Source organism: Macaca nemestrina, chromosome 4 (genome assembly GCF_043159975.1).
Source record: "Macaca nemestrina isolate mMacNem1 chromosome 4, mMacNem.hap1, whole genome shotgun sequence".
Classification (NCBI taxonomy): domain Eukaryota; kingdom Metazoa; phylum Chordata; class Mammalia; order Primates; family Cercopithecidae; genus Macaca; species Macaca nemestrina.
The window spans coordinates 103,228,457-103,254,117 of NC_092128.1; the positions used below are offsets into that span (position 1 = coordinate 103,228,457).

A 25,661-nucleotide genomic window follows, 5' to 3' on the forward strand; every position below is an offset into this window, starting at 1 on the left:
TTCTCTGAGTTTTGATGTCTGCTCCTACTCCTCAGTTCCATAATTAGGGCCACTTTCATTTCAAAGCAGTGAGATAAAAAAGCAAAAATAACTCAGGATTCTCATCCTAATACTGGTTTTTCTTCAAGTTTTGATTTTCAAACTATCTTCTGGTGTTTACTTTTCAGAGTCCTTAAATAGTTGCTTTCTGTATTCATTTTTAGCTGTAATCTGTGAGAGACCGACTATAGAGGGCTGGCTTTATCTTGGCCAGCAATGACAGTCTCAGTAATATTTAACGTCTAATAATTATTGAATTCCATGTACGACTCGCATCTCCTATCCTACCTTCTTTAGGAGGGCTTTTAAGAATGTTGGATAGTGGGAATTTTAGAGACATTATAGGATGACTTCTGTTTTCACTGGGAGAGGTGGTAACAGCTTTGTTAGGTAAGCATTTTCTGGCATCTACTTGGGACTCATTTGCATATTGGTAGCTTCAACCTCACACAAATCACATTGATCCGGTATCCCATTTTTATGTTCACACTCTGGAAACAGGTACTACTACTGCCACCAGTATCTGCAATACTTAGTGTGATTGCTGGTTTATATGTCTGTCTCCTCCTTGAGATTCCTTAAGGACAGAGAATGTTCTCTACTTTCTGAGCTCCTAGCACAAATTCTGGCACATAGAAGGAATGTAATAATTTTTTTTTTAACATGGGACCTTGCTTTAAAATTGACTTTCATATTCTCGGAATGAGGGATAGCATTTTTCTTGTCTTGTTAAACAGGTATGATAAAAATGCCCCACACATCTCTGAGAACCATCGTGTAACTGCAGCCTTCTCATGCCTGAGAAAGGTAAACACTACACACAAGAGTATCATGGAGTGGCCGCACTGTGTTTTCTCTGCTTCAGAGATAGGTAAATCAAGGCACAGGAAAGTCAGGTGTCTTTGTATTCAACCTGACATTATCAAGCACCTCAAAGAACCTGAAATGGACAATCTGCGTCAACTCTTACTTAGAATGGCAGTTCTGATCTCAATTTCCTTCAGCTGCATAATAGAATACACAACTCAGTATCTATTTACACATCACTGCTTTTTCTTTTTGCAATAAAACATCATTTTAGAATAGGTTTTCTGACTTCCTCTGTGTCTCTGGCTGCATTAACTACCAAAAACGTGGCTGAGCCACACTTCACTGACATCATTGTGCTCCCACCTCGAATCATTTTCATCCTATTGTGAAGCAAAAGCCTTAAAAATGCTCTTTAGGTTTTTTATTATTATTATTTTTAAAGGGCATTTACATTCAGCCATTTTATAAGTGCAGTCAAGGCAATTTCATGTTATTTTCCAAGGCTTTTACACACTTGGAGAGCCTGGCAAAATGCATCCAAGACGTTTGAGCAAGAGGTCCCATCAGTCATTCACATGCATGTTTTAAATTGAGTGCCTGCCCTGTCCGGCTGAACGCTCCATTCATTGAATTGCCTGGAACAGCTCCATGGCCCTCAGGAGCCTCACGCCACCTCACACTGTTGCAAAATTGCCTTCAGACAGGATTCTGATTTCCGTCAGAGAATTTTAAATTCTAGCTAATGGAATGCTTCGAAGGCATGTGCCACAGACTTCTGCCCAGTGCAAGTCCTGTGTATGAGCAAATCTAGCAGGGATTCCAGAGTCTGGACAGCAGAAAGCTGCACTTCCTCAAGAGGATGCAGGATCCTCTCACTTTCCCAGTTATCCTACAGCAGACTAGTCACTGAGGGATTCACCTGGAGTCTATATCTCCCCACTAGCTTCTTACTGTGGGAAGAGAAAGAACAGGATCCTGCTGGGAGCCAGGAGCTCCTGGGTTTAACTAATGGCCTTTTGGCTTGCTTCCCTTCCCCTCTCCACCGTGTGTACTGGTGGACACTGGTCCCCATCCCTGAGGTTCCGTCCTGCCCTGGATTCCAGGTCTACACCAAGCCCGAGAAGGTTTTGGATGAGAAGAGCTGAGTAATTTGCTTGGTCAACAATTTTTGAAACAATGCTTGAGATAACCTTTGGAATCTGAGTTCTTCAACTACAGGGTTTCTGTCTTACTTTTCTCTTGCAGGAGGGTCAGTGCTTTTATTCTCAGCCAGCTATTCCTTGTTCTTCATGTCCTCTACCACCTAGTCCAAAATATACAGTGAGAACTCCTGGATCTCTTAGTTTCTAGTTGTCCAGTTCTACTTCCCCTTAAATTAATGACACAATGGTTTTGTTTGATTGTATCAATGGATCAGACAGGCCCAAATTTAATTGCAAGCTTTGCCCCTGTCTAGTTGGAGGGCCTTAAGCATTGCACTTGACATCTCTGAGACCCAATTTTCTCATCTGCAAAGCAGTTTTACTAAGATGTCCTAAAGATTAAATTACATAATATATAAAGAGTCTAGCAGACAGTAAGCCTGTAAATGATGGCTATTATTATTATTTTTAGTAGTATTTGACTATCCATTTATTCCGTGACTATTGCCCGAGTTTCCAATGCTCTTCAGACTTATTTTTCTTTGACCACACATCAGTGAGTCCATGGCTAAATGAGTCTATCTTTGGCCCAACTCTCACATTCAGATATATTCTATGCTTTCACCTGAACTTGGGGATCCTCTGTGGATTACTGGTCCTACCTGAATTATTTTTCCTGCTTGTTCTCTGCTTTATTTGTCCTTCTACTTCCTGCGCCCCTAATTTATTCATGTGAAAAAGCAAAATTGTACAATGTAAATTCTGTGAGAACAGCTTCACTCTAAGGTAAATTGTAATGTCTTGTCTTATTCAGGAAATGACTGGATGTTGATGGTCATGTATATCATCTACTAAAATGACAGAATGAATGCTTTAGACACTCTAGAAATCGTTTGTTCCATTTTTCTCTACTTGACTGATGATCTCTTGGGATCAGAACAGATATTCACAATATTAAAACTATAGTAAATTGTTTTGTGGTTGTAACCAATGACAAATAATTTTTTTATCTTTGAATCTGACATCCTCCACATCTACTCTCTGGGATGGAAATGTCTTTAGTGGTACTGCCAAAAGAAGCATCAGAGAGCAATTAGATAGAGATGACCTTTCCGTGAATTTTAAGAGGAAGACTCTGATATGGTTTGGCTTTGTGTCCCCGCTGAAATCTCATCTTGAATTGTAATCCTCAGATGTCAAGGGAAGAACCTGGTGGAAGGTGATTGGATCATGGGGATGGTTTCCCCCATGCTATTCTCATGATAGTGAGTGAGTTCTCATGAGGTCTGATAGTTTTAAAGTGTGGTACTTCCTGACTCTCTCTCTCTCTCTTTCTCTCTCACTCTCTCTCTCTGTTGCCTGCTACATGTAAAATGTGCCTCGCTTCCCCTTCACCTTCTACCATGATTATAAGTTTCCTGAGGCCTCCCCAGCCATGCAGAACTATGAGTCAATTAAACCTCCTTTCTTTATAAATGCTCAGTCTCTGGTGGTATTCTTCATAGCAGTGTGAAAACGGACTAATACAGAGAATTGGTACTGAGGTAGTGGGGTACGGCTATAAAGATAACTTGAGAATGTGGAAGCAACTTTGGAACTGGATAATAGGCAGAGGTTGGAACCATTTGGAAGGCTCAGACGAAGACAGGAGGATGAATGAAAGTTTGGAACTTCCTAGAGACAGGAAGTTTGGAACTTCCTAGAAAACAGGAATAAATAATATACAAACACTTTTATTAAGTAATTCAGAGTTCAATAAAAGACTTCAAAGGAAAACAGATCATTTTGAAATGATTGAACTATGTGACAGGTGGAGTGGCATTAGCAGATCACAGAGGAGTCAGGACTGGCTGCTGGCAGGAGGGGACATCTGAGCAGGTGAGAGGCAGGGGTGTAGGAGGAAGACAGGTAAGACCTTAACAGGCAAGGGGACAGTGTGAGCACTGGCAGGAAAAAGAGTTGCTGGACATTTCCAGCAGTTCATTGTTGCTGAAGCAAAAGGTGTGATGTCGGGGAGTCCCTGATCCTGGAGAGCAGGTGGGATGCAAAGCATGGAGATCCTTTTAAGGCACCAGAGGAGGGAGAGAGATTGAATTAATAGAAGAAGTGGGTGGGTGAGGGAGAGAGGGGCCACTGAGATCATCACAACTCAAACAAAACTAAAACAGGTGTAGTTCATGTCCTTGAGTTCTCTTCCTTTCTCGCATTTTCTATTAAAACGTGCAAACTAGCACCTTAACACGTTTTGTAATTTCATGGCAAATGCTATCATATTTCATAACCAGCAGATGGCACTAAGTATACATAAAATGAACATTTTGCACGCCATCACTTTTTTTTTTTTTTTTCTTGAGACAGACTCTCACCTTGTTGCCCACACTGGAGTGCAGTGGCGCAATCATGTCTGTCTGCATCCTGGGCTCAAGGGATCCTCCTGCTTCAGCTTCCCGAGTAGTTGGGACCACAGGCGCCTACCTCCTACTTATTTTAAGAGTTCAATCCAGGCTCTACTGTTCTCAAGGGACTTTTCTCCATACTAGAACTCTAAAATTTGACAGGGATCTGGATCTGTGAGATAGGGCAGGCATCTTTCAGGTACAGGGTCCTCTCTTCTGCCACGGGCTACTGTGCTGTAGTCCTGGAGGGAATTCGTCAGGGGATCCCAGTAAGGTTGTAAAATGAATAATGGTCTTGGTGGCACCATCTCTGTGTAGTGAGGAAAACTTATGTAAAACTGGAATGGGTGAAGGGGTGAAACTAGGAAGGTGTCATAGCTGTTAGAGGAGGGGGAGCAGGATTGGGTAGGTAAAGCCTTCAGCTGTGAGGCCCGTTGATATCTATGAAAGAGGAAGAAAGCAGGAGAGCCTCCAGCTGCAAAGGACGGCTGACTGGGGCTTGGCTTGCTCAGTGAGGAGCTTAGAGCAAAGATTGCCTGATGAAGCAGTTCAGCATCGGGCCAAAACAGCCAGGCTCTACAGTACCCTTCTCATCTGGTTTGGCTCTGTCCCCACCCAAAATCTCATCTTGAATTGTAATCCCCATAAGCCCCACATGTCAAGGGAGAGACCAGGTGGATGTAATTGAATCATGGGGGTGTTTTCTCCCATGCTGTTCTCGTGATAGTGAGTTCTCACAAGAGCTGATTATTTTGTGTTTGGTAGTTTCTCCTGCGTTCATTTCTCCTTCCTGCCGCCTTGTGAAGAAGGCGGCTTGCTTCCCTGTCACCTTCTGCCATAATTGTAAGTTTCCTGAGGCCTCCCCAGCCATGCTGAACTGTGAGTCAATTAAACTTCTTTCCTTTATAAATTACCCAGTCTTGGGTATTTCTTTATAGCAATGTGAGAACAGACTAGTATATCTTCCTTGCTTGGTCATTGGCTGGGGGTTGCCTAGGAAGAATGTGACCCAGCGTGAATGCAGCGCAGATGCTGATGGTGCTGCAGTTGACGGCTGTCAGTTAACTCTGCTCCCTGCAGCTGGACAGCAGGTTCTCAGAGGAATACTCTAGAGGTGGTGTACTTTTGTGGCTGCCACACCATCCTTGTTAAAGAAATAACTCTCGTATGATACCCATTGCATTTCTTAGGTCTATATGAAGCTGTGTAAACAGGCTTGCTCTTTTCAATAGCTGAGGTGCTTTTTAAATTCATAGGTTCTTGGATATGATTCAATCCAGTATATTCCGTGAACTGGCTTTGCAGCTTCATCTGAATAGTCTCAATATTATATATGAGTTATATGTATCTCTTGGATAAAAAATTTAAAAGTAAAGGCCATTATCTATATGTGCTCAAAGAATATAAAAGAATTTTAATCTCAGAAAAACATAATAAGGAAGTCAATATCTATTTTAATCTCAGGCAAGCATACTAAGGAAGTCAGTAGCTGCAAAAGCTCCTCAAATAATTATTCAAAGTCAAATATAAATAATCTTATTGCTCTTTTGGATTATGAATACATCATAGCTTTTTTATTGACATCCAATTCAAAGTTGGCCTATTGTCTGGTGGTATTAAAATGGATCACACGTGTAGCCCTTAATCATGCACATTGACTTGGAACACCTTGCTTAATCCTCATAATTCTATGAGGTAGGTATTACCACCTATGTACAGATGAAGAAACACATCCTGAGAGATGTGAATTTTAATGCAATTTCTATGAATGACATCTTTTTTTCAGAATCCTATGAAACACAATCCGGTAATTTTTAAGACGCTATACCATTCCTTCCTTACACCATATACAAAAATCAACTCCAGATGGATGAAAGACTTGAATGTAAAACTTAAAACTATAAAAACCCTAGAAGAAAACAGGAAAGGCCATGCACATAGGCCTTGGCAAGGACTTTATGATGAAGATGCCAAAAGCAATTGCAGCAAAAACAAAAATTGAAAAATGAGATCCGATAAAACTAAAGAGCTTCTGCACAGTAAAAGAAACTATCAACAGAGTAAACATACAACCTACAGAATGGGGGAAGAACACCTGCAAACTGTGCATCTGACAAAGGTCTAATATCCAGCACCTGTAAGGAACTTAAATCAACAAGCAAAAACAAACAACCTCATTAAAAATGGGCAAAAAATGTGAACAGACACTTCTCAAAAGAAGACATGCATGTAGGCAACAAGCATATGAAAAACTGTTCACCATCACTAATCATTAGAGAAATGCAAATCAAAACCACAGTAAGATACCATCTCACACCAGTCAGAATGGCTATGATGAAAAAGTAAAATAATAATAATAATAATAAGATGCTGGTGAAGTTCTGGAGAAAAGAGAACACTTATACACTGCTGGTGGAAATGTAAACCAGTTTGGCCACTGTGGAAAGCAGTTTGGAGATTTTTCAAAGAATTTAAAACAGAGCTATCATTCAACCCAGCAATCCCATTGCTAGATATATACCCAAAGCAATATAAATTGTTCTACCATAAAAACACATAGACACGTATGTTCATTGCAGCATTATTCACAATAGCAAAGACATGGAATCAACCTAAATGCCCATCAATGGCGAAATGGATAAAGAAAACGTGGTACATATATACCATGGAATACTATGCAGCCATATAAAAAGAATGAGATCATGTCCTCTGCAGCAACACAGCTGGAGCTGGAGGCCGGTATCCTAAGTGAACTAACACAGAACAGAAAACCAAATACTGTATGTGCTCCTTATAAGTGGGAGCTAAACATTGAGCATACATGGACAAAAAGAAGGGAATAATAGGCCCCAGGGCCTACTTGAGGGTGGAGGGTGGGAGGAGAGGGAGGACTGAGAAAATGCCTATCAGGTACTATGCTTATTACCTGGGTGACAAAATAATCTGTACACCAAACCCCCATGATATGCAATTTACTATATAACAAACCTGCAAATGTACTCCTGAACCTAAAATAGAAGTTGGAAGGAAAAAAATACATTGCACAAATGGAAACAATAAAATCTACAATTTGAACATTTATTTGAATAGCTGGATGTGTCATCAGAACAACTCTTGATGCTTATTTAAGCACCCAGAGCTACCTAAAGAGAACATGAGGTTTAAGAACCACTGATGAGGAATCAAAGCCCTACTTTGAAGAGTATAAATATATATTAAGCAGTATATACATATATACACACACACATTTTAAAGAAGTGTAAAATGAACACTTGTATACTTAACACCAAGAAATTGAATATTAACATTGAAGCACCCAGGGCTTCTCCTGTATTGCATTCTTCCCTAGAAGTGATCACCAGCCTGTTTTGAATTATGCCTATGCTTTCGCTATTTTGCCACACCGTATCTTCTATAATATTGTCTTGTTTGCTTTTAGGCCATATGTAAATGGCGTATATATTGACATGCACACACATCCCCTTTGATGACTTAGTTTTTAATCTTTAACAGTCTATTTGACATTGGTTCCTGCTGATGCTTGTGACTGTGGATCACATTCACTCCTTTACAATATTACTTTGTATTGAAGTATTCATTTTGTCCATTCTGCTGGTGGGCCTTTGAGTTATTTTCAGCTTTTTTTCTCAGGTACAAATAATGCTTCCATGAAGATTCTTGTAATTGGTTTCCTTGGTATATTTGTACCAACATTTCTTTAGGGTGAAAGTATAAATCGCAGAGACTACATACCTTAAAACCTATTAGGTAATAAAAACTTATTTTCTAATTTACACTGCTACTATAATTTCATGAGAGTTCTTGTGGCACCCTGTCCTCACCAATTCTTATCCAACATGTGAATGTTACCGTGTGGTTTTCATCTGTATTTCCCTATTTTCTTCTAAGACTTTAAAAGTTTTGCTTTCATTTAAGTCCTTGACCCATTTAAATTTGACTTTTGTACATGAAATTATATATATACCTGTCCTTTGGAAAATTTCCTTATATTTCTCATATTAAGAATTTTCAAAGATTTTTCTTTCCCCTTATCTCAATCCCCATCCTTTATGAAGAGACTCAATGAATTAAAGAATATGAACCCATACGGAGCTTCAGAGATGTACACTTTCTAAAGAATATGGTGAGTTTTTCTGAACATAGACTAAATATAAATGAAAATAATAACTACTATGTTGGGCCTCACAAATTAGCAAAATATATTCTTAACAAGGCTAATTAATCCCAGTGAGAGTGTTGTAAAACAAGCATTGTTATACACACTAACTGTTGATGGTGCATACAATCCAAAAGGTTTATACATACCTTTGCAAAGGTAATTTGAGGCTAACTGCATTGAAGGCTTTAAGGGTGTCCACCATTTTTTAAAGGAAATTTAACTTAATGAAATCTATAACTTTAAAATCATAAAGTATGAGCTAAGATGTTCATCGCAGTGTCTGTCTGTATATCTTAACCACTTTTGAGCTATTGCCATTTTTGCTACTATGTGTGTGTATATATATAATTGTCCCCTTCTTTAAAATGTTCTGTTTTATTCAAAACTAATTTTTCTATGATTTTGTCCTTCATATATAATAGACACATGTAATGTATAAAAATATAAACATCATTTTGTTATTAAAGTACTCAGATTTTTGGTGCCTGTCAGCAGCAAAGTGGTAGGACACATACTATTTGTCGAGCTGTGCATTAGCTTCTGACAACTGGATGATGGAAGGAATTGTTGCAGCTTGTGTGCACCTCACTTCTGGCCATAGTTTCAGATTAGCGCGCAAAAATAGGATCCTAGAAACTATGGAAAAAGTTTCATTGCATTAAGTGAACATCTTCTGTTTAAAAAGAATAAAAAATAAAATATATACAGGCAAGAATTCAGTAGAACAATTTGTATAAGAACGAGCTGCAGCCCAGTACTCCTATTTGTTGACATCAAATAAAGGTGAGACTATTTGGAATTCTGAAATGAGCTAACCTCACTCTGTAACTTGATATTACTGAAATGGTTATTAGTGAGCTGTAGGGGGCGGTGCAGAAGAAACTAGTGTTTGTTGAGTGCCTTTATGTGCCAGGTACTTCAAAACATTGTTTCACTAATCCTCATAATGACCCTGCTAAGTAGGTACTGTGAGTTCTGCTTTACAGGTGAAGAAAGCTCATGGAGTTAAGTAACATGACCAACCTTAGCACGGTGCCTGAAATACAGTAAGGGCTTAATGAGTATCTTTTGAATAGATGGTAAGCAATGTACCTAACTAATGGAAGAACCAGTATTCATACTTAGATCCATCTCATTGCATAGCTCACACTATTTCCATCATAGTGTATTGCCTTCTGTGTAAGACTACACAGAATCATTTTTAAATGCCTAAGAAACAGCACTGCCAATGTAAACACAGCTAGTAAGCCCAGCAACCTGTGATTTCTCCCTTTATATCAGAACAATTTCAATTTCAAAATGTATGCATTGTGAAGGATGAGAAAAGACAGAAAACAGGATCTTCAAGGGCTTTACAGTTACTTAACACAGATAGTACATGAAAATAACAAATATATATGAAAACATCATATGTGTATGGAACATTTTATTAATACAGCTCATCCATTTTTTGTTGAGTTCAACTGACTTTTTAAAATTCATTTTACTTTTAAGTTCTGGGATACATGTGCAGAACATGCAGGTTTGTTACATAGGTATACATGTGCCATGGTGGTTTGCTGCACCTATCAACCCGTCATTTAGGGTTTAAGTCCCACATGTATTATGTATTTGTCCTAATGCTCTCCCTCCCCTTGCCCCCCACTCACACCCACCACCAACAGGCCCTAGTGTGTGATATTCCCCTGTGTCCATGTGTTCTCATTGTTCAACTCCCACTTATGAGTGAGAACATGTGGTGTTTGGTTTTCTGCTCTTGTGTTAGTTTGCTGAGAACAATGACTTCCGGCTTCATCCATGTCCCTGCAAAGAACATGAACTCATCCTTTTTTATGGCTGCATAGTATTCCACGGTGTGTATGTGACACATTTTCTTTATCCAGCCTATCATTGATGGGTATTTGGGTTAGTTCCAAGTCTCTGCTACTGTAACATCATCTGAAATGTGTTAATTTTATGAATGTTAGGTGTTATGTCTCTTTTCCTTTTTTGCCCCACACATCACTGAAACAAATTATTTGAAAATGCTAAAATAAGTAAAATGTGTGGCATGCTTTCTTAGATGCTTTGTCTCCTGTACCAAAATAATTTACAAATACAAAAGTTGAAAATAATTGTTATTAGTTTTTTAATGCATAAATCCAAACATATATTTGTACTGAATATTTTATTAGCTAATAGAGTACCATTTTTAAAATTCTACCAACTTATTTAAAATATTTCCTGTAAAAACATCATCCAAAATGTACTTTGTTAATTTTTATGAATGTTAGGTGTTATGTCTCTTCTCTTTGATGCTTTCTTTTTTATCCTGTGCTTACACCAAAAACAAATTATTTGAAAATGCTAAAATAAATAAAATGTGGCATGTTTTCTTAGCTGTTTTGTATCCTGTTATAAAATATTTTACAACTGTGAAAGTTGAAAAATAACTTTATTGGTTTTGCTGCATATAACTGCCTGTCTACTGTAAGAGAACTCATCTATACAATTAAGGCATTTTGTTATTTCAAGTACAGAGGGGCAAGAATATAAGGGAATTATAAAAACCCCAAGATGACTCATTTAAAGTAGATGCACATTAAAATGCTATAGATCTGGCATATTTCATATTTATAAAGCAGACAAAAAGAATGTTTATCTTTGCATTTGGCAAGAGTATCTTCAAGATAACTATTTACCACTTTTCAAAGCACTATTGTTGGGAAGGTTTTATTAGGGGAGAGGACTTAGAGAACACGACTTTCCTCATCCAAAACCAAAAACAAATGAGGGCTTAAAATATATTATTTAAGAAGACAGTGGCCAGAAATAAAGACCATGACCAACAAGCTTTGGGGCCATCAAGATGAAAAGATCTTTGCTTTATTCAAGATCTAGGATCTGAAAATCTCACTTGATAAATTTAACTGGATTTTATTTTCTGATTATGTTTAACTCCAAAATTTGGCTGTATACTGTAGCAATTTCTATTTTACCTGGATGTTGAAAGACAAACCACTGGAATCTAAAGAGAGATGAATAACCTCTTGAGCTTAGATGGAGAACTAACCAGTGGCAAATATGTATCTAGTGGGGTAAATACATCTCAAGAGAGTCAAACCATTACAAAACAAGGTGTTTTTAAAAATACTTCAACTTGAAATTATTAAAAAAAAAAAAAGCATTAAAAGGTATTAGAGATTTTTCTTAAGTGCTGGTAAAATAAAAACACCTTAAAAGACACACTGTTACAATTTCCTCACAGAGGTAAAGAGGTTGTGACCAGCATCAGTATCGTAAGGATGTCGTTTCCGAGCTTGATTCTTCTGCCCTAAGTGGTTCAAAGAGCTTGAGCGGGTACACTCTGGTACTAGGGAAAATCTGAAGCAATTCACCTAGTTGGATGAAAAAGGACTTACGTGCCCTTGATTTATTAAAATTCATTGTTCTTTTATATACATTTCACTTTAAAACTCTGAAATGAACGTTTGTTTATGCAGTATGACATGAATGATTTCATAATGTATATGACAAGCTTAATAAGGCTGACATTCAATGAACAGAAAAGTAATTTACCTTTTAGTAATCAGAAAAACTTTCAATCCATTTTTATCTTATTTTTAAGTGTCTGTTATTAAAGCTTGTGATTTTTATTAATGTAAACAAGCCAAAGGGTGATTGTTTTTGACACACGGCATTGTACCATAGTGTAATGGGTAGTTTCCTTCTCAGTTAACCTTCAATACTCTGTACACACTATTCTGAAACACTGTGGTGAAGTAAGGCCTCGCATCTTTGAGCAGGACGCTACATAAGGGAGGGTTCGCTGCATTGGAAGGGTCTTCCACATCCCAGATTTCAAGCATACTGCAACCAGGCCTGAGAAAAGATAGACATATATATCCATATCAGAAATGTATTCCTGTCCAGAAAAAATAGATACATAACACAACATCCAGATTTTCAGAGACAGATTTATTTAATAAGTTAAATATTTTAAAGCGTCATTTCAAAAAACATAATTTCAATGTTTAGAAATTTTAAAAATAGAAATTAAGTATGTTGCATTTTCACATCTCATCTTACCAAATGAAAGACATATCCTAATAATAAACCTTCAATATACATTCATAAATATACATTTAAAAGCTCACTTTCAAGATGAAACAAACATAAATATACTCTCCAAGTGCCATCACCATCTAAACATAAGGCCCATTTGTAGTAAAATAAGACAAAACCTAATCGAATTCCTGATGAATTTCATATTTTTTAGCATAAACTGTCTTGGATTAGCATGAAATCATCCAAGGCAGGGACAGGAGACTCTCATGGCAGTTTGCTTTCTTCAGTGCTTTCCCGTTTTGGGCGGCTGTATGACTGGGCTACACGAGACACTGTTCCTCCCCGGAGAGTAACCCTGCATGGCAGCCATTAAAGGGAAGGAGTCAGGCAAAACTGATGTCTAATTTTTTAACATCTATATTGAAGTATAAGTTACACACAACAAAATTCACCTACTTTATGTGTAAAGTTTGGCAGGTACGGACAAATGTGTATAGATGTGCAAGCACTACCACAATCATAATACAGAAAATTTCCATCACCCCCACAAGTTCCCTGTGCCCTTTTGCAATCTACCTCCTTCCCCAAACATGGCCTCAGGCAACTACTGTGCTTTCTGCACTATAGTTTTGCTTTTTCTAGGATTTCATATAAATATATTATTAGTCTTTTCACTTTTGGCTTCTTTACCATAGCATGTTTTTGATATTCATATCTGAGCTGTAGTTCCTGCTTCTGTTGAGGTTCAGTAGTTCCTTCCTTTTTGTTGCTAAATAATATTTCATTGTATACAGAGAACACAATTTGTTTATCCATTTGCAAGTTAATGAACATTTGAGATGTTTTGAGTTTTTGGTGACCATGCACAATGCTGCCATAAGCATTCATGGACAAGGCTTTTTGTGGACATGTGTTATCATTTCTCTTAGGGAAACACTTAGGAGTGGAATTCCTGGGTTGCATGGTTATGTATGATTAAGTGCGGATTTATCTTTATAAGCAAGTTCAAAACTGTTTTCCAGAGTAGATGCACCATTTTCCATTTCCACCAAAAATGCATGAGATTTTAAGTTGTACCAGTTTTTGTAATTTTAATCATTATAGTATGGTTATGGATGATTCAAAATATCTTCTTTGGTGGAATGTCTATTCAAATATTTTGCCACATTTTGTGTTGTTTCTTATTGAGCTGTGAGAGTTCTTTGTATATTCTGGGTAAACGTCTGCCAGATATTTTTAGCAGATGTATTAAGGTGTAATTGCTCAATAATTACCCAATAAGCTGCACATATTTAGTATCCACTTGGATACATATTAACATGTGTATACACCTGTAAAACAGCAGCCACAATAAAAATCATGAACATATCCATCTCTCCCAAAAGTTTACTTCTGCTCTTTTGTAATCCTAATTATTGCATGCTTTCTTTTTTGACTGGCTTCTTGTCCTCAGTAGAATTATTTTGAGATCCATCCATATTGCTGTATCAATATGTTGCTCATTTTTATTAGTGAGTAGTATTTACATTGTTTGGATATTCTAGTAGTGTGTTTATACGTTCATCTGTTGATAAATAAGTGGATTATTTCCAGTTCAGGGCTATTACAGAAAATAAGGTGCTATGAACATTTGTGTACAATTACTGGGATGGATATATGCTTTCTTTTATCTTAATACATACAGTAGTTGTATGTTTAACTTTTAATAAAATTGCTAAACTGTCTTGCAGAGTGGGTGTACCATATTACTTTTGCACCACTGGTGTATGAGAGTTCTAAGTCCTCCATAGTGTCAGCAACACTTGGCATCATCAGGTTTTCTTTTTTTTTTTTTTTCAATTATAGCTATTTTAGTAAGTATTTAGCGATATCTCACTGTAATTTGCATTTGCATTTCACAAATCACTTGTAACATCAAGCATCTTTGTGTGTGATTTTCCATCTGTCCTTTCGTCCTTTTTTTTTTTTTTCACAAGATCTTGCTCTGTTGCCCAGTGGAGTGCAATGGCACAATCTCGGCTCACTGCAACCTCTGCCTTCTGGGTTCAGGCGATTATCCTGCTTCAGCCTCCTGAGTAGCTGGCATTATATGCACCCACCATCACACCTGGCTTTTTGTATTTTTAGTAGAGATGGGGTTTCATCATGTTGGCCTGGCGGATCTTGAACTCCTGACCTCAGGTGAGCCTCCCAAAATTCTGGGATTACAGGCATGAGCCACCCACTGCGCTCAGCCTATTTTGTCCATTTTTAATTGGGTTGTTTTCTTATTATTGGGTTTTGAGAGTTCTTTATACATCTAGAGAAAGTCCTTTATCAAACATAGGCTTTGAAAATATTTTCTCCCAGACTGTGGCTTATCTTTTAATTCTTAACACTGTTTATAAAAAAGCAGAGGTTTACAGTTTTAATGAAATCCTATTTATCAATATGTTCTCTTGTATATCATGATGTTACTGTATCTGAGAAATCTTAGCCTAATCCAAGGTTACAATAATTTTCTTCCATATTTTCTTCTAGAAATTTTATATTCTTAGATTCTTAGTAGCAAGTTACCTTCTACTCCTAGTTTCCTGAGGGTTTTTAATCAGTTATGGATACTGAATTGTGTCAAATACTTTTTCCTGAATGCACTGAGAGGATGATGCGGTCTTTCTTTTTCAGTTTGTTACTATGGTGAATTCACTTGATTGGTTTTCAAATAGTGAGACAACTCTGCATTCCTGGGATAAACTCCACTGGTACATTATGTATTGTCTTTCTTTAATATATTGCTGGATCCATTTGTTACAGTTGTACTTACAAATTTCACATACATGTTCATGATACATTTTGATTGGTTTCCTTTTATTGTAATGTTTCTCTCATGTTGGTTTCAGGATAATGCTGACCACACAGAACCAGCTGGGAAGTAATCCCTCCTTTTGAATTTTCTGGAATAGTTAGTAGAATTGGAATTATTTCCAGTGAAGATATCCGTCTTAAAGTTTTCTTTGTGACAATTCTTTTTACTACAAATATAATTTTATTAATAGATATAAGGTCATTCATAAAAAGGTATAGGTATAAGTTTTTCTATTTCTTAAGTGAGCTTTGGTTTTGCATCTTTCAAGGAACTTGTCCATTTTATCTATTTTGTCCTACTTAGTGAAGTTGTTCCTAAAACTCCCTCATTATCCTTTTCATTTCTTCAGATCCTGTAGTGATAAAATCTTTCTTATTCCTGATATTAGTAATTTCTGTCTTCAATCTTTTCGTTTGGGCAAAATTTATCAATTTTATTAATCTCAAGAATCAGTATTTGGTTTTATTTACTTTTCCCTGTTTTTGGGGGAAATTCACACTGATTTTGATTCTAATCTTTATGCTTTCTTTTCTTCTCCTTACTTTGGAGTTTACTTGTTCTTTTTTTCTAGTTCCTTAAGGTGAAGCCGAGTGACTGATATGAGGCCTTTCTTCTTTTTCTATTATAGGCATTCAACATAAAAACAAATCTCTCTACTGCTGTATCTGCATCCCACAAATAGCGGGATGGTGTTCTCATTTTCCCTTAGGTCAAAATACGTTGAAACTCACCCTCCTTTTGTTTCTTCTTGACCATGGATTATCTGGAAGTGTATTGCTTAGTTTCTAAACATTTGAGGGAATTTCCATATAGAATTCTGTTACTGATTTCTAATTTAATTTCATTGTAGTCAGAGATTGTACTTTACACGACCTAAAGTATTTTAAATGTGTCAATACTTGTTTTGTGGCCTAGAAACTGATCTTTTTTGATAAATAGTCTGTGTGTGCTTGAATGTCTACTTTGCTGTTCTAGGGTGGTGTGTACTATAAATGTCAATTAGGTCATAATGGTTGATGGCGTTATTCAAGTCTTCTGTATTCTTGCTGGATTTCTTTTTATTCTACCAATTATTTAGAGACGGCTATTAAAATTTCTAACTATACTGTAGATTTGTCTATTTTTTCCTAAAGTTCTATCAATTGTGCTTCATATATTTGAAGCTCTGTTATCTGAGTGCATAAATGTTCAGGGTTGCTACATCCTCTTGAAATATAAATCCCTTCATTTAAAAATCCTTGTTTAACCTTGATAATATTCTTAACATTCGAATGTACTTTGATGTTATTACAGCCACTCCAGCTTTCACTGACTAGTTGTAGCATCACATGTCCCTTTCCTATCTGTTAACTTTTAACGTCTTCGTTTCTTTATATTTAAATAAATTTTTTGAAAGTAGCCTATAGTAGGGTCTTGCTTTGCTATGCAATCTGACAATTCTTGCTTTTCATTTGTGGTGTTTAGAGCTATATTAGTTTCCTATTGCTGCTATAGCAAAGTACCATAAACAGTTGCTTAAAGCAACATGTATTTATTCTCTTTCAAATTTTGGAGCTCATAATTCTAAAATCATGGTATTGGCAGGACTCCAATCCTTCAGGAGGTTCGAGAAGAAAATCCACTTCCTTGCCTTTTCCAGCTCCTAGAAGCTGGCCTCATTCCTTGGCTCGTGGCCTTATATCACTCCAACTTCTGCTTCTACCATCACATCACCTTTTTGATCTCTTACTCTTTTGCCTCCTCCTTATAAAGACTTTGTGATTACATCTGTCCTACCTGGATAATAAGGATAATCTCCACATCTCATGAGCATTAATTTAATCACATTTGCAAATTTCCTTTTTCCATGTGAGTAAGGTAATTCACAATTTCTGGGAGTTAGGACATGGCCATCGTGGGGGGCTCATTATTCAGCCTACCACAAGTCCATTTACACTTAATGTGATAATTGATATGGTTAGATTTAAGTCTATCATCTCGATGTTTTCTCTTTGTTCCATCTTTGTCTCCCTTTTCCACTTCTTCTGTCTTATTTTGGATTGAGTGATTTTTATAATTCCATTTTAATCTTGTTTGTTGCCTTTTGGGTTCTGTCAATTTTTGCTTCATATATTTTGAAATTCTCTTTTAAGTTCATATGCACTCAAATTATTACATCTTTCTCCTGTACTGAACTATTCTGCATTATAAAACATAGTCATTTCCATAATATTCTTTGTCTTAACATCTGTCTTATCTGATATTTATACATTTTTCACTTCAGCTTTCTAATGTTTACTCACATGATATCTTTTCCATTCTTTTTCCTTCAGCCAATATACATATTTGCATTTAAAATGCACCTCTTGCAGGCAGCCCATAGATAGGTTTTGCTCTTATATTCAGTTTGCCAATCTCCGCCTTTTGTTTGGAAGAATTTAGTCCTCTTTCACTTTGAAATTACTGATATGGTTTGATATAGGCTTGCTATTGTGCTCTTTTGTTTTTTTAAAAAAAACTTTATTTCAAGACATTTGGAGATCCACATTAAGTGAGAGATAATACAAGTAGCTCTTGTACAGTCTTTAGACAGTGTCCCCCGCCATGGTAACATCTTGAACATTTGTATAATATCACAGCCAGATAATTCACATTGATAGAATGGTGACAGAGAGCATTTCCATCACCATGGAGATCGCTTGTATAGCCACACATACTATACTTCCCCCACATTCCCACCCCACCCTAACCCCTCGCAACCACAAATCATTATCCACATTTATAATTTTGTCATTTGAAGACAGTTATATAAATGGAATCATACAGTATGTAACCTTTGGGTATTGTCTTTTCTGCATTCAAACAATTCTCTGGAGATCCATCCAGGATCTTGAGTGTATCAATAGTCTGATCCTATTGCTGAGCGGTATTCCATGGTATGAATAGATCACTATTATTTAACCATTCATCTTGTGAAAAACACCAGGGTTGTTTCAGGTTTAGGCTATTACAAATAAAGCTGCTATAGACATTTTTCTACAGAATTTTGTATGAACACAACTTTTCACCTGTCTGCAAAAAAATGCCCAGTACAGTTGCTGGGTCTTAAGTTGGTTATATGTTTATGTTTTTTCCCCTTTTACTTTTAGTTGACAAGTAATACTTGTACATATTTATGGAGTATAGAGTGATATTTCAGTGCATAATTACAATGTGTAATGATCAAATCAGGGTAATTAGGATATCCATCACCTCAAATGTTTACCACCTGTTTGTGCTGGGAACATTCAGAATCCTCTGTTCTGGCTTACTTGACATATACGATAAATTACTGTTAACTAATCTTCACTCTACAGTGCCAGAGAACACTAGAACTTATTCCTTCTATTTATCTCTAATTTTGTATCTCTTAACCACCCTCTCCTTATCTTCTCCTCCTCCTTACCCTTCCCACCTAGCCTCTAATTACCACAATTCTACTCTACTTCTATGAGCTACTTCTTTTAGCTTCCACATGAGTGAAAATATGCACTATTCATCTTTCTGTAGCTGACTTATTTCACTTAATGCATCCAGGTTCATCCATGTCTAGGCTTGCCATTATGATCTTCCCCCCCCCCCCCAGTTTTATTTATTTTTTTAGTGGTTTTTGTTAGGGATGACAACAAGCATCTTTAACTTGTTTTTTTTTTTTTTTTTTTTTTTTGAGACGGAGTCTTCTGTGTTGCCCAGGCTGGAGTGCAGTGGCGCAATCTCGGCTCACTGCAAGCTTTGCCCCCTGGGTTCACGCCATTCTACTGCCTCAGCCTCCCAAGTAGCTGGGACTACAAGCATCCGCTACCATGCCCGGCTAATTTTTTGTATTTTTAGTAGAGACAGGGTTCACCGTGTTAGCCAGGATGGTCTCAATTTCTTGACCACGTGATCTGCCTGCCTCAGACTCCCAAAGTGCTGGGATTACAGGCATGAGCCACTGCACCTGGCCAACATATCATGATTTACTTACCATTTAAATTGGGTTATTTCTAGTAAATCATACATTTCCATTTACTCAATTTTTGTGCTGTTGTCATGTATATTTAATTTCTATCATAAACTAAAAAATATAATGGTATCACCTTTGCCTTAAATAATATCTTCTAAAGATTTTCAGAGAAGAAAATGTGTAGTGATTAATATCCACATATTTACCATTTCCAGCGCATTTCAGTATTTCTTGTATATCTGAGTTACCATCTGGCATCATTTCTCATCAGCTGATAGAACTTCTTGTCCATCTTGAAGTATAAATCTGTTACCAACAAATTATCTTAGATTTTGTTGATCGGAAAAATGTACTTTTGGCCTCCATTTTAAAAAGATACTTTCATTAAATATAGAATTCTTGATTTTCCTTCTTCAGCACTTTGAATTATCATTCCAGTGTCTGTTAATTTCCACCATTTATGTTGATAAGTCAGATGTTTATATAGCATATCATTTTTTTCTCTTCAAGATTTTCTCTTAATCTTTGATTTTACCACTTTGACTATAATGTGCCTTGCTTTGGTTTTCTTTGGGCTTAACCCAGTTGGATTTGTTGAGCTTAGCAGATCTTTAAGTTAGTAGCTTTCATCAAACTTGAGAAATTTTTGGCCAACATTTCTTCAATATTTTTTCCTTCATGTTCTTTTTTTCATTACATCTAATGCTAAAATTATGCATGTGTTGAACTACTTAATGTTACACAGGTCTGTGACGTTGGTTATTTTTCAATATTTTTGGTTCTGTTCTTTTGATTATTCTGTCTTGATCTATCTTCAAATTCACTGAATTTTCTGTTCAAATGTTCTGTTTTCATCTCAAAATTGTTGAGTACATTTAAATAATTTTCATTTCATTTATTATACTTTTCAGCTCTAGAATTTCCATGGGGGCTGGAGTATTTCTATTTCTCTGCTGAGATTCCACATCTCTTCACTCATGGATACCATGTTTTCTTTTAATTCGTTGAATATATTTTTCTTAAGCCTTTGAATGTATTTGTAATAGTGGCTTTGCAATCTTTGGCTGCTAAATTCAACATCTGGACCTACTTGGATCGGTTTCTATTAACTTTTTTCAGAGTATTGGTCATACTCTCTCATTTTAGTTTGCATCTCTGAAACCTTTTGCACATTGCAAATGATATATTGAAGTGACTGTAGAACCCGTTTTGTTCTTCTGATTGCTAATGTGCTGTTCTAGGAGACAATTAATGTGCCTAAATTTCCTGTCATGTGCAGGAGCTAATATCTCTGCTTAGAAGCCTAAACAAAGGCCTCAAAAGATCAATTACACATCTTAGAATTTTACGATTTTTAGAGATTCAAAATTCAGAAATTAAAACATTTTAATTGGGAATGTTTTTCTTATGTCATTTTGGGTTTTGTCACTTTTCTTTTAAGTCTTACAAATCCAATATAATTCAGCTATATAGTACAGAATGCCAATATCTCACTTTGTTGTGAATTCAAATCCATATTTCAGATATCTAATACAAATTTTCATAAATATTTCAAAAATTATGAAAAAAGCTAAGTTGAAGATGTTAAATTGAAAAATCAGTATATTAAAGTATACTATAATGTTTGGAATTAAATTCTTCTTCATTGATAGCATAGTTTTACTTCTCTAGATGAAATAATTTAAACTGAGATACCAGGATATTTTAATAAATTTAAAATAAAAATTCTTAAAGAATCAGGACTACTGTAATAAACTGAAACATTTGTTGCTTAAAAATATACCATATCAGATAGCATAGGGTTAATACTCACTTAGTTCTCACAACACACCATGCCTCTTCTAAAACACAATAATTCACATGTAACTCCAACAATTTATCTCTTACTTCTTTGGCAGATTTTCGACTATATGTAGAATAAACTATTTTTGTCCGGGCCCTTTAAATTTAAACAATAGTTTAAAAGATTTTAAAATAAATAATAGAATAGACTAAAAAAATCTTACCGGCAAATTGAAATCTCAGTACTTACTAGACAGAACACTGATATACATGACTCAAAACAGCATCAATTATTTTGGGGATGGCAGTTTCCACATTCCTACTTATATTTTGAATGTAATAAAACTTACAGCAATTTAATTTTGCATATACTGCTCATTAGTGTATAAAATAGTCTGAAGTTGTACTGGGTAGCAGAGAGCAGCTTAGGATATAAAATTTTCTTCTCATAACTCACAAAGTTTTCAGAGAATATATTCTGACAGAGACAGAATGCAGTGAAAACCTATCTTTCAATGCTTACTTTCATCTAAAGAAGCTCTGACAAACACATGAATTGAAATTGAGTGTATCAAGTAGAACACTTAGACAATGGGCATCCAGGGTGTCAGAACAGGTGGGAAAAGCACCTTCACAGAATCTTTTTTTTTTTTTTTTTTTTTTTTTTGAGACAGAGTCTCACTCTGTCGCCCAGGTTGGAGTGCAGTGGCACAATCTTGGCTCACAGCAAGCTCCGCCTCCCGGGTTACGCCATTCTCCTGCCTTAGCCTCCCGAGTAGCTGGAACTACAGGCGCCCGACACCACGCCCAGCTCATTTTTTGTATTTTTAGTAGAGATAGGGTTTCACCGTGTTAGCCAGGATGAGCTCGATCTCCTGACCTCCTGTTCAAATGTTCTGTTTTCATCTCAAAATTGTTGAGTACATTTAAATAATTTTCATTTCATTTATTATACTTTTCAGCTCTAGAATTTCCATGGGGGCTGGAGTATTTCTATTTCTCTGCTGAGATTCCACATCTCTTCACTCATGGATACCATGTTTTCTTTTAATTCGTTGAATATATTTTTCTTAAGCCTCCTGATCCACCCACCTCGGCCTCCCAAAGTGCTGGAATAACAGTCGTGAGCCACCGTGCCCGGCCCACAGAACCTTGAGAAATGGGGATGGTCACCAAAATACGGTACAATAGGTGATTTGACCATAGTGGGAGTTCTTACAAAATCCTGACAATCACTTATGCATTGGATGTTGCTTAGAATTTCAAGCATATGCTTAGTCACCACAGTGGTTTCCATGCCAGTTCACCACAGTAGAACAGAGAGCATCAGGTGCATTTCTAAGGTGTCTGACTCCAAGCCCTGGCTCCTAGACAGCAGACCTAAAACTTTTAAATAATTTAAACATTTGCCTCTAACAATAGGCCAAAAATCGCTTTAAAAAAAGATTACCCTGACAACTACTAGAATAACCAAAATAAATTTTTAAACCAGCCATTTAAGGAAAGCAAAACTTTGACATCAATGGAAACTAGAGTTCTTATAATCAGCTAACAAAAATACTCTAAATTTTCATGAAAGCAGGTAACATATAGTAGCAACTTTCATGTACTTTTTCTAACTGTCACAAAAGGCTAGTCATTAGCCACCACTAAGATCTAGAAGTCATTTCTTAAATCAGAGTGGGGCTTGTGCTGTAGAGCAGGGGTTGGCAAACCATGGCTGTGAGTAAAATCCATCCTATCTCCTGTTCCAACTACCTAGTAGTTTTACTGGAATACACACACACATCATAAATATGTGACACGTTTGTCACTTTGGGAAAAACTGGCTTTTGCATTTTTCAGTTTTCAGAGGTCTGCTTGCTCCAGAGGCAACAGGTATGTATTGTCATTTCTGGACTGGTTATTGTCATTTTTTTTTAACTTCCAGCATGAAAATAAGGATGAGTTTGTGTGTGTGTGTGTGTGTGTGTGTGTGTGTGTGTGTGTGTGTATAAAAATGTTCCAAATTCCTAAGAATTGGGAGTCACCAAGTGAGTCTTGGTGAAATACTCATCGGCTGCCAACCTCAAGTCTGCATCTTCGTAAAGTGGATGATTCACAATGGGATGAAGTGTAGACAGCTTGACACTTGCCATTGTAGGCATGGCACCTGCGAAGACAGCACCTGGAAAAAAAAAAGGCTATATTCTTCAATGAAATGTTTTAAAGAAAATCAGAAGTTAAACTTACCTCTAATACGTGAACCCAGATTAAGAAGGATGATGCCAATTTACATGACCAGGGACCTCATTCTTTTTATTGACTCAATAGTTATTCATTGTCTACTATAATAATAGCTGACTTTTGTTAAATGCTATCTTGGTGCTAGAAACTGTGCTCTATATTTTAATAAGAATTAAATAACTTAATTTGCACAATTCTAAGAGGTGTATCCTCTGTTCTTACTTTGTAGAATCTACAAACTGAGCATGTGAGGGGTCTGGGTTGTGCACTCATTAGAATCTAATGCCTGATGATCTGAGGTGGAACAATTTCATCCAGAAACCACCCCATATCCTCCAGTTCTGTGGAAAAAATGGTCTTCCATGAAACCAGTCCCTGGTGCCAAAAAGGCTGGGGACTGCTGTTATAGACGATGAAGAGACAGAGCCAAGTTAAATGACTTGCCCAAGACTGCACAGCTAAGAAGTTCCAGAGCCTGCCCTCTTAGCTGCTTCACTAAAGCTTCCTGCTATGCTAGAGCACCACGCGAACAGCAGGACTACAGACACACATGAAACAAAAGGAATGTAAAATGTCATATCTGTTCCAATAATGTGGAATGCCAGGAACTGAGAGGCTGCTATGAAGGGCAAGTCTCAAGAGACATTTTTTCAAATGACTTTTGTGGCTTGTGAACTGTAGTCCTGTGGATGTGCCATAAAAAAACAAAAGCATTGTTTTCTTCCCTCAGATCATCTTTAATAAAGTTCTCAGAGTTATCGTTTGACTTGACACCATTTATACATGCCATGAAATCATTTCATTACTTGCTGCTAGTACTTTTTGGAGTAATAACATGTATAAATTTGGTCATAACTACAGATACAGCAAAATCTACTATCTGGCTTCCATTTCATCTTTTTTTTTTTTTTTTTTTTTTTTTTTTTTTTGAGACAGAGTCTCGCTCTGTCGCCCAGGCTGGAGTGCAGTGGCGTGATTTCCACTCACTGCAAGCTCCGCCCCCGGGGTTCACGCCATTCTCCTGCCTCAGCCTCCCGTGTAGCCGTGACTACAGGCGCCCGCCACCACGCCCGGCTAGTTTTTTTGTATTTTTTTAGTAGAGACGAGGTTTCACCGTGTTAGCCAGGATGGTCTTGATCTCCTGACCTTGTGATCCGCCCGTCTCGGCCTCCCAAAGTGCTGGGATTACAGGCGTGAGCCACCGCGCCTGGCCCATTTCATCTCTTGAAACACCAGAAGACCAAATGCTTACTTCTTGGTACTTTTATATAAAAAACAATTATATAATTGTGAAGATTATTATCATTTTTAATCAGCACAATAAAATCAGTAATAAAGACAAGACATATTTTTCAGATCCACTGTAAAAAACTGTATGTTGGAGAGGAGGTAGAGCATGATAACCAAACAGAAGCCTCCACTGTTCATCCTCCCTTTAGGAACACCAAATTTGATAAGGATCTACACAAAAAGCATCTTCATAAGAATCAAAGGTCAGCTTAGGTACCAGCGTGGCCGCAGTGGGGAGGAGCACCAAGCAGGCTCTTGTGGTCCCCGATTCCAGGGCTCTTGGATGGCATTTCTCGACCTGCCATGGGCTGGAAGAGAGCCCGTTGCTCCGAAGGGCGAGTCCCAGGCCTGGCAGCACTCACCACAAGCTGACTGAAGGGTCCTTGGGCCTTAAGTGGATGTTGGCGGTAGCCAGGCAGTACCTCCCAATGGGCCTGTGGTAGTGGTGGAAATGGAGAGAGACCCCTCTGCCTGGGGAAAGGAGAAGGAAGGGTGGGAAGGACTTTGGTGGTTTCAGCACCAGCTCAGCTGCAGTAGAATAGAGCATCAGGTAGATTTCTAAGGCATCTGAGTCCAGGCCCTGGCTCCTGGACAGCAGCATCTCTGGACCTGACTATGACCTGGGGGATCTTGCCACCCTGAAGGGAAGGTCATCAAAGTCTGGTTTGCTTTGCCACCTGCCGACTGTAGAGCCCTACACCCTGAGCAAACATAGGTGGTAGCCAGGCAGTAGTTACAATGAGCCTTGGGCAAGACCCAGTGCTGTGCTAGCTGCAAGTCTGACCCAACACATTCCCAGTAGTGGTGGCCACAGAGGTGTTTATATCACCCCACTCCTAGCTCCAGGCAGCTTAGCACATAGAGAGAAAGAGAGAGAGAGAGACTCCATATGGGAGAGAGTAAGGGAAGAGAACAAGAGCTTCTGCCTGCTAATCCTGAG

The 25,661-nt window shown here is 37.4% G+C and overlaps 1 protein-coding gene across 12 annotated transcripts in view; it reads right to left on the minus strand.

Moving 5' to 3' along the window:
- Positions 1-10,213: 10,213 nt before the first annotated feature.
- Positions 10,214-25,661, minus strand: part of LOC105475836 (probable C-mannosyltransferase DPY19L2) — a 126,047-nt gene continuing 110,599 nt past the window's right edge. For 5 of the 12 annotated variants that reach the window (XM_071095018.1, XM_071095016.1, XM_071095017.1 and 2 more), the window contains 3 exons: positions 23,273-23,372; positions 21,237-21,362; positions 10,217-12,428 (listed from right to left, as the gene is read on the minus strand). In XM_071095018.1, the coding sequence (XP_070951119.1) occupies positions 12,278-12,428; positions 21,237-21,362; positions 23,273-23,372 (377 nt within the window). In that variant the 3' untranslated portion in view covers positions 10,217-12,277. Of the gene's footprint in view, positions 12,429-21,236; positions 21,363-23,272; positions 23,373-25,661 lie in introns of all 12 variants that reach the window. The other 7 variants (XM_071095014.1, XM_071095011.1, XM_071095010.1 and 4 more) reach the window with 5 other exon arrangements.